General features: G+C 60.0%; 1 protein-coding gene across 1 annotated transcript; it reads right to left on the minus strand.

The window, feature by feature from the left end:
* Positions 1-1,548: 1,548 nt before the first annotated feature.
* On the minus strand, positions 1,549-6,122 carry CDKN1A (cyclin dependent kinase inhibitor 1A). The gene is made up of 3 exons (XM_062625641.1): positions 5,997-6,122; positions 3,465-3,866; positions 1,549-2,972 (listed from the first exon to the last, which is right to left on the minus strand). The coding sequence occupies exons 2-3, from the start codon at positions 3,856-3,858 to the stop codon at positions 2,923-2,925; spliced, it is 444 nt and encodes a 147-aa protein (XP_062481625.1). The 5' UTR covers positions 3,859-3,866; positions 5,997-6,122; the 3' UTR covers positions 1,549-2,922.
* Between the last annotated feature and the right edge of the window lie 3,887 nt (positions 6,123-10,009).

The raw sequence follows: 10,009 nt of genomic DNA on the forward strand, positions 1-10,009 counted from the left end.
CATTGCCCAGCTGCAGGAAGCCCGTCACCACTTTGTGTCCCCAGAGCTGGGCACACACACAGTCCTCCCCACTGGGAGAGGCTGTGCAGGGCTGGAGTCTCCCATGTGGGTGCAAACTCCAAACCTAGATGCCAAGCTCCCTCCTGCACAGCAGAGCCAGACCTGGGCTGCGCTCAGAGCCCCACACACAGGGACAAAGGGGGTATTTGCTGATTTGTCACTTCCTCCATCACCACCGCTCTGACAGACAGGAGGTGACAGCAGAGGGGGCTGACGTAAGGGGAAGAGATTAAAAGGGCTAAATCCGGAGGGCTTGACTCAGCAGCAGCTAAAAGGCTGCGTGATCGTGCTCTGCAAGCATCTCAAGGGGCACTGGCATGTGCGGGATCACCCAACACAAGTGCAGAAGCTTGAGGGATCCTCAGTTGAACAATGCACAAGGTTGTTACCATCAAACCTTTGTATTCTCCTGGATCCTCTGCAAATGAGGGCACTTATGGGCCTGGAGCACCCCCTGTATGAAGACAGGCTGAGAACATTGGGGCTGTTCAGCCTGGAGAAGCTGTGTGGAGACCTCAGAGCAGCTTCCAGTGTCTGAAGGGGGCTGCAAGGATGCTGGGGAGGGACTCTTCATTAGGGACTGCAGTGATAGGACACGGGGTGATGGGTTCAAACTGAAACAGGACAAGTTCAGGTTGGATCTAAGGCAGAAGCTCTTCCCTGTGAGGGCTGAGGCGCTGGCACAGGGTGCCCAGAGAAGCTGTGGCTGCCCCATCCCTGGCAGTGTTCAAGGCCAGGTTGGACACAGGGGCTTGGAGCAAGCTGCTCTATGGAAGGGGTCCCTGCCCGTGGCAGGGGTTGGAGCTGGATGCACTTTAAGCTGCCTTCAACCCAAACCAGTCTGGGATTTCTCACATTAACCCTAACTTGATCTCACAGCCCACGTACAAGTCTTGCTCAGCCCTTGGAAGAAGCAGCTGATGGTGAGGCATCCATCTCCTAGAGAATCCCAGCCCCAGCAGCAAATTTCAGCCCCACGCAGGGCTCACTGTTGTGTGTTATCTGCAGTGCCTCCACCTGCTCCTGCTTGTCCAGGTCCCACAGCACAGGTCACTCACTGGCCTGGGCACCCAGGACCCCTTTAGAGGAGGATGTGACCAGCTTGCCCATGGCTAATGGCCATTTGCCCCATAAGACAGTGCCCTGAGGGCTAGGAGCAGAAATCCAGTGTCAGGGCAGGGAAAGGGAGCAACGAAGGCAGCAGAGGAACCTGCATTCCCACAGTGAGACCCCACACAAGCAGCAGTGGCTGCTCCTGGGTACATGGTGGCAGCACCAGGAGCAGGGTTAAGCGCAGGGGTTGTGGGGAGGTTTTACCCCTCTCAGCCCTCGCGCAGCTCCTCATCCCCCTGCTCTGACCCTGCATGTCACAGGAGGCACCCAGGGCTGCAACAGCCCCTTCCCACGCTGGCTGCAACAGCCCCTTCCCATGCTGGCTGCAGCCACCCCATTACCAGCACAGTCATTCCCATCAACCAGAGACACCAGTTCCCATACACGAGGCGAGTGTTTATTCAGAGTTAACATTTGGAGTCAAACAGGTATTTCCCCTTCCCCCACATAGTTAATAGCCTTTTTTATATAAATAAACATTTAGTGCTGGGAGCTCGCCAGCTTCACTGACAGCAAAGTGCATCGTGGTGCAAGGCGGGAGGTTGACCCTGGCCCTTTTCTACCCGGAACCATCTTGCACCAGTTTCCAGAGTCCAAATCCAGCAGAGCAGGAGATGAACGCTGTGAAAGTGCTGAGACCTGACAGTGTCGAGTCCCTCCAGAGCAGGGACTGACCCTTCGGCGCTGGGACAGAGCAACCCTCGCTCCAAGACATCCCTTGGTCCCAGAGGTGGCCGAAGCCACTCGCTCTGCAGAGCCAGGTGAGGGTCTTCTCCCCGCCCCAGCCCCAAAGGAGGAAAAAGTCCAGGAAAACAGGCAAAAAAAAAAAAAGCTACAATTTCTTCTTTCAGTATCATCCCTGCTGGGGAGCAGGACTACCGTCCTAGAGCAAGCCAACAGCAGGAAACAGGAGCTCCCCAGCCCAGTGTCAGTGTTGAAAGAGGCAGGGACACAAGGGCAAGCGGCACCACTCAACAAGGCAAGGACAGGAAAGGGAGGCTTGGCTCAGCAGCATCCAGGGGACCCCAAAGCCTCCCACAGGCAGCGTTGGTCCTGCAATGGGCGCAGCACTGGGGACCTCCAGCGGCTCTGTCACCATCTGCAGCCTGTCTGAGGGGTGACACCACCGGTGAGTCACCCCAAGGAAGGGCTGTCCAGGGAACAGCGTTTCCTCTCCCAGGCAGCCCCTACATCACTTACACACATGGACAAGGGCTTGACACTGCTGGGTCCATCCTGCTGGGGAGAGGGTCACCACCATGTACCAGCAACTGGGGTGTCCTCTGGCCAGGCTGTCCCAGAGCTCTGCAATCTACATCAGGGACCCTTTCTTAAGGACACCTGATGCCACCAAGTGGCTGGGACACAAGTGTCCCCCATGGCCAGCCATCAGGCAGGAGGAGGACCACGGCTGGACAGGAAGGGGGTGCAAGGATGATGCTTGGTCCCACCAATGCTGGGCAAAGGACACACTTTCTTCTCTGCAGGCAGGGTAATGCCTTAGTGCCATCAGGCCCCTTTCAGCTCTCCTCCATCCCCTCTGCTGTAGCTACAAGCCACAACATGGGCTACTCATACATTGCACACAGTGAAGGTCCCTCAGGACCCCAGACTACTCATAAATAGGGAACTACAGACTCTACATTGCTTCATAGACAGCTTACACAGTACAGAGGGGGGGAAAGAGCCATGGACACCCCCAGGGAACATCAGCAGCCGTCCCCAATGGCAGAGGAGCAGAGCACCATGTCATGGCTTGGGCTTCTCAGGGATGATCCTTCGCTTGGAGCTGTAGAAGTCTAGAGGGCAGAAAGAGAGGGTTGGGAAGTGCCTCCAGCCTGTTGGAAGCTATGGGGCAGGAAGAGGGAGGTGCTCCCAGGGAGGCTCCCCAAAACCCAGCCCAGGTGGGCTCCATCTTACAGCCACCCCCAGAGACCCTGAAGAAAAGAGCTGGCCACCCTCTGCTTGGTCTCACCTGCGTTTCCACTCCAGGCCCTGATCTTACAGGACAGGATCAGGCCATGGCAGCTGGAGGTGAACAACTATTTTGGGGCACCTCAGTTATAAACCCCACAAGCCCAAAATAAGGGCCCTGCCTAACCCCCAGCATCCAAAAGACACCCAGTCTGCAGCCTTTCCCCCGCAAGATAGGCTCTGCTCACCCAGGAGAGCTGAGTGGAAGGTGCTCCCTTCCCATGGCCAGGAGCCAGGCAGGGCTCCTGCATCCAAGTTCCCTCCATCTGTCCCTACCGCAGCCACAACCCCAGGGTGCCCCCGCCTCCAGCACTCACCTTTGATGGTGGCCTGCCCACGCTTCAAGCTCCGCGGGGCACCAGCCCTGTAAACCCCCGAGCTCTGCTGGGATCCCTCGGGGCAAATCCTGCCAAGGTGCTCGTTGGAGGGGACCAAGGAGCTCCTGCTCCTGCTGCTGGTGGCCCTGACCAGGCTGTGGAGCTCCTGGGGCTGCTCCTCAGGCAGGAGGACCCTCTCCCACTCGAAGCGTCCTTCCAAGGGAGTCTCCGTCTCGAAGTCAAAGTTCCAGCGCTGCTGAGCTTCTTCCAGGTTCTGCTTCAACAGGCTCTCCAAGTCGTGCTGGAGCTGCTGGTGGTCCACGGGGCCAAAGAGGTTCCTGCAGACCTTGCTGTTGCATGGCATCTGCCCGGCCTTGCTCTGAGACAGGGGCATCGTGGTGGCTGGGAGGGAACAGAGCAAGTTACTGGGGTGCTGGACACGCCACGAGCAAGCCCGAGGGCCAGCACGTGCTCCACCAGAGCAGTGCAGGCGGTAAGCAAGGTGGGACAACCAGGGCTGGGCTCTGCACTGAGGCAGCGTGGAGAGAACCCCCACCTGCCCAGGGCTCCTCTGGAGTTTTGGTGGCATCTCAGAGGCTTGAGCATGACCGAGGTCAAACACAGCCTGGTGCAGAATCAAACCAGGCTGGAAAAGACCCTTAAAATCATCAAGTCCATCATCCAAGGAATGCTGCTGGGGATGCAAGAGGGGGAAGGGGCACACGGCAATGGTTCCTCCTCCGGCAGGTAAAGCCCTCCCATGCGCAGAGCATCCAGCATCGAGGCTGCCACTGGTTCCATCACAACCTGCTTCATTCCCCTTCCACACAGGCACAAAGCGAGTTGGCACATGGGCAAGTGAAGCAACAGGATGGTTTTCTAACCCATTTCTTCACCTCCAGAACCCAGGCTCAGCGGCAAGGGAGCCTTTTGAGCAACTGCAGTAACATGCCACAAGCTTGACCACTGTTAACCACCCTCCTAATCTGCAAGAAGCTGCTGGGTAACCAGAGACACAACCCTGCTTGTGTTTGGTTTTGTTTTGCTTCAGATCGGTGCCAAAAGCCTTGATCCTGGGGCAGCGAGTGGCAGAGCCTTCTCCCAAACCACCCGCTGCCATGAGGAGCCTTGTCACAGAGCAGAGCAAGCAATGTTCTGGGCTGGGGTGGCTTTTGGAGCTAAGGCTTGACCAGCATTGAATCTGGCACAGGGTGCCCAGAGAAGCTGTGGCTGCCCCATCCCTGGCAGTGTTCAAGGGCAGGTTGGACACAGGGGCTTGGAGCAAGCTGCTCTATGGAAGGGGTCCCTGCCCGTGGCAGGGGCTGGAGCTGGAGGAGCTTTAAGGTCCCTTCTAATATAAACCAATCTGTGCCTTAAAACCAGATTCAAGAACAACCGCATGCAAGACCACCTTCCTTATGGCCCGCCCAACCCAGGACCACACCAGACTCGCTCCCAGCCCCAAACACACCCAGGGATGGGGGCTCAGCCTCCTGCAGGAAGGATTCTGCCCTAACTCAGGACCCCCATTCCCAGATATGCCAGTGGGCACCAGAGAGCCTCCAGCCCGGGGCAGGAGGTGCCCTACATCCATCCCTGTGGACACCCGGCCCCGCTCCCCACCCAGACAGAGCACCGTGGGTAAAAATAGAAATCCAGCTTCCTACGTGGTGGCAGGCAGAGCACAAGCAGGGTGACCTCACTGCGGGGCAAGTCTCAGCATGTCCAGGCAAGCCCCGGCAAAGAGCAGGCAGGGGATGGGCTTTGACACCCTGACCAAGCACCCCGTAGCCCTCCCTGGCCTTGTCAGGCACCAATCTCCTACTCCTCAGATGCCACCTGGAGCCTCAAGACAACAGCTTCACCCCAACTCATGGATGCAGATCGCCGGGGCCACCAGAAGGGAAGGAGCAGACCCTGGTCACCGTCCCCTCCATGGGCCGGCATCACTTGCAGCAGCCTCTGCAGAGAGCTGCGAGGCTCCCAGAGCTCATCCGAGAGCCCCAAGGCTCCATCACGGAGGTGGTGCAGGTGCAGGGCTGTGCGGGAGCCTCGCCCCGGTGAGGGCACACCCAGGGTGGACCATCACCACCCCGCAGGCACCTGCAGCACCCAGGACCAGTTACACCAGTCGGGGAAGGGCTGGGCGCAGGAGGAGCTGCAGCCCCGCGCCCGCAGCCGCCGTGACCCGGCGACAGGCGTCGAGAACGGCTCTCTCATGGCACCGAGGAGCCCGCGGGGGGCCCTCAGCGGCTCCGGACCCCGCGCAGCCACAGGGGATGCTCCGCGCCGCCAGGGGGCGAGCACGGCCCGGGGCTCCCGCCCCGCGCCCGGGTACCCCCACACCGCGGCCCCGGCCCCGCTCCCTCCGCAGCGCCACGGACGAGGCCACCGGAGCGAAGCCGCCGCCGCCGCCCGCTCCCCGCTTCCCCCGCTCCGCACCCCCGGGCCAGCGGCACCCCCGGTGACACCGCCCCGCCGGCGGGCACGGAAGGCGCGGAGCCGCGGCTGCCCCCGCCCCGCCGCACTCACCGTCCCGTCGCGTCTCCCGGCCGCCGGTGCGCTCCGCCCGTTTTTATACCGGGGCGGGCGGGGCGGGGCCTCGCCGCTGCTCCCCGCTCCCACCGGGCCTGCCCCGCCCCGGCCGGTCCCTGCCCCCGAGCCCCGGCTCCCGTTCTTGGCGGCGGGGCGAAAGTGGGGAGAGGGGAGCGCGGGGACCCCCCTCACCGGGGAGACGGGGACCCTGCACCAGGGGATACAGGGATCCCCCGTTAGGAGGTACAGGAAACCCTTCCCGAGGCGGGTGCAGAGATCCCCCCATCAGGGAGTGCAGGGAAGCCCTTCCGAGGGGAATGAAAGGACAGCAGGGGATACAGGGACCCCCTTCCTAGGACGGGGTGCAGGGACCTCCCCCATCGGGGGATACAGGGAGTCCCTTCCTAGAGGTTGCAGCGATCCTCACATCAGGAGATGGAGGGATCTGCCCCTTAGAGGATACAGGGACCCCCCCATCAAGAGGCACAGGGGTGCCCCCAGGAACAAAGCAGCACTTTATCTGGCCGGAGGAGGGGGCATTCCCCCACCCGGGCTTTCCTGGCCACCGGGTCCCTGTGGGAAGGGGCACAATGGATTAAGGAAGGGGTGACTCAGCCCCGTTGGGTGCTCACCCCGGGATGATGCTCCCCTGTCCCATGGCACTGCCCTGGCCCCCCTCCCAGCCCGGTATAAACTGCCCGGGCACCGCGGGCATCACCCCCACAGGGCTGCAAGCACAATGAGCTCCCGTGGAGCACCGGCAGTGACAGCTCCGTTCCAGGGCACAAAGACCCGGTTAAAGTGGTCCCTTGGGAGTGCCAGGGGCCCTCCAAGGCCCCTGGAGCCCTGGCGCTGAGCAGGACCCTTGGCATGCACCCACCCCCGAGCACTTCCCAGCTGGACCAGCAGCTTCCCACCGGCGCCAGCAGCTGGAGGACACGTTCGGACATGTCTGGCTGGAGGTTGCCGTGTGCTGCAGCAGCGTTTGCCATCGCTGGCCACAGCTCGCGGTGCTGGGCCCAGGTACTCGTGTTTGGGTGGCTGCTCCCTGCCTCCGGATGGGCACGGTGCGATGTGAAGGAAAGGGGAAAGGAGGATGGGGAGTGTGAAACATCCTAGATGAGGATTACACAATGCAGAAGATCCATACTGGAAAGCTGAGATCTGGAGCCAAATGCTCCCAAATCCCTCCTGGTTTTCCATTCATAACACACAGGGAGAGGAGGGGGCCAGCTGGAATAGCCCTTTCCCACAGGGGTGTTTCCACGAGGGAACGATTTTTCCTCTTGGTCTCACGGAGCAGCTTTCGGAGCCGCACTGCGGAGGGCTGGATGTGGCGCTGCGCGGAGATGGATCATTCCCTCACCAACCCCCAGCGCTGCTCCCGCTGCAGCTCCCTGCTTCGCTCCCTCTGGGTGCGGAAGGATGCGACTGGCACCAACGGGAAACCCAGCATCACCCTGGCCACATCCACAGTGCTGTGGGCGTCTCCCCGTGGTCAGTGCAGCCTCTAGCTGCAAGCTGGGGCTCTCAGGTGATGCAGCTTTCGCTAAGAGGATGCTCAGCGCTTAAAGCAGCTCTTTCTGTGGGATAAAGGCCCCTTCCCAAATACGGAGAAGGGAATGGGGCTGTCAGACCCGGCAGCTTTTCAAATGGGCGCCCGAAGTGGCGGGAGGAGCGGCCTCGATTGTGCAACCGCAGCCTCGCTGATGCAAGAGCAGGGCTCCAAAAGAGAAGTGACGTGACACAAACCGCCCAGCCCAGTGATGGGAATATCCCGGCTTACGCAGGGATGCCTCATTCCAGGGAGAAAACAAATCGGGCGCAGGTTTTCCCTTAGGGAAGCAGCTCTGTGATTTCGGGGGGGGGGGGGGGGGGGGGGTGAAGGTCCCGTCGCTGTGCCCTGCAGGGGGGGATGCAGGTTTCTGGTTGGTGCAAACCCGGCTCTTGCTCCTGTTCCTCGGAGCTGGGGAGCTCTGGCTGCGGACCAGCATCGGTGCAAAATGAGTTACTGGAAATGGGAAGTGGGTAAAGGATGGAGCCAGGGTCCGAGTCAGGGAGTCCGTGGCGGGGTCTGCAGCAGCATCAGCAGGAAAAGCAAAGGTGGGGAAAAGAAGCGTGATTAATACCAGGCAGTGCAGGAGCTTTAAATAACCAGGGTGACTCATCACGTCCAACACAGGAGGAGGAGGTCAGAGGATCAGGACCGGGGACCAGGACCAGCGCCACGGGTAGATGGGCTGTTCCGTGCTCTGCCTCTGTGGTGGCAATGTAGAAACTTCCACATCTCCCACTGGCTCCCTCCCCAAGGGGTGTCCCAAGCCCTCACCAGGAGGGAGGTGGTGGTGGGAGAATCCATCCTTATAATTTGCTTGGAAAACCCATCCTGATGCCTGGAAGCAAAAGGAATATATTAATGTATTTTGTAGCCTTCAAAGCAACTTCCTTCCCAGCACCACAATGGCAAGCCTTGCCTGGGGAGCCCTCAGGAGCGTTTCCTTCCCAGGGGGATCTCCCGAGGTGGGACCCTCAGATGCGGAGCAGGGAGGAAGTCACTGCAGACATGGTGCAGATTATTCATGGTGGGGAGTTGGCTGTGACTCAGCCATCCTCAGCGTTCCACCGGGGAACGTGCCCGGGCACATCACCTCTGACACCAAGTTTCATCCTCGCCACAGGGACATGGGGAGCAGCAGGGAGCTCCCCTCAGCAAGGGGATGCGGGGATGTGGGTGGGAGCTTCCGCATGGAGCTGGGGAACGGCTGGAGTTGGGTTTGGGTTTGGAGGAGGGCAGCGGAGCTGGTGCAGGGCCTGGAGCACAAGTGTGATGGGGAAGGGCTGAGGGACCTGGGGGGTTCAGGCTGGAGAAGAGAAGGCTCAGGGGGGACCTGATGGCTGCCTACAAGTGCCTGAGAGGAGGATGGAGCCAGGAGGGGCTGGGCTCTGCTCCCAAGGAACAAGGGATGGGACAAGAGGAAACGGCCTCAAGCTGCCCCAGGGCAGGTTTAGATGGAGCTGAGGAACAATTCCTGCCCCAGAGGGTGCTCAGGCATTGGAACAGGCTGCCCAGGGCAGGGCTGCAGGCACCGTCCCTGCAAGTGTTCACACAGCGTGGAGACGAGGCCTCAGCGCCACGGGTTAGGGGTGGCCTTGGCAGTGCTGGGCAGTGGTTGGACTGGATGAGACTGAAGCGCTTTTCCAACCTGGTTCGTTCCATGATTCTATGAAATCAGGATTTGAATGTCCCAGGCTTTGATGGGATGGAGAAGAGTGGGGAAACGTGGCTTTGTGCAGCCACATGCAGTAATCCTGACCATGAAACATTGAAGCAAATGTTGTTCCAAGGAAGCTTCTTGACATGTTTGGAGGGAATCACACACTGAGGGCCACCCCATGCCCATACAGCTGTTCTAAATGCACACAAATACCCGCATGTAAGGATTTTATAAAGGCTGACTATAAAATCATTCATAAATAAAGGAAATGACCCGGCAGTGTCTTCCCAAATGGCAGCTTGTCAGTGCTGGCTGCAGGAATGAAGGGATCCACGTGGTTCCTTACCCAGCCCTGCCCAGTGGCAAGGGTTAGAGATCTGGTGGTCAGAGGGGCATGGGAAGAGTTTGTGTTTTCTGGGGGGTACCTCATAGATCAACCTGTGCAGGGGGAGGAAACTGGAAAGGGTCAGGCAGGTGAAGCATCCTTCATGTCTCTGGTGATGGAGCCCAGGGCACGCTGCTATTTATCAGCATGGGGTACATTTAAACTCCTCAAAAACCTAGATTTCCACCCAGGGAACCAACCTGGGAGCAGGGGAAGGACCACAGGACCCCCCCAGCAATGAGAGTGGGGACCAGCACATGGGGTTTGGGTTCACTGCTGCAGAACCGACACCCCAGAGGCCTGCCCGGCTGTCACCCACCTCTCCCAGGGCACAGGGGGACTCCTGCAGCCCTCGAAGAGCTTTTGCCCACAGGAACACCCAGAGGCAGGTGTGAAACCCCCGGCCTCAG

The sequence above is a fragment of the Pezoporus occidentalis genome, unplaced genomic scaffold (assembly GCF_034315485.1).
Source record: "Pezoporus occidentalis ecotype Australia unplaced genomic scaffold, CSIRO_AGI_Poc_V1 ctg280, whole genome shotgun sequence".
In the NCBI taxonomy this organism is placed as follows: Eukaryota; Metazoa; Chordata; class Aves; order Psittaciformes; family Psittacidae; genus Pezoporus; species Pezoporus occidentalis.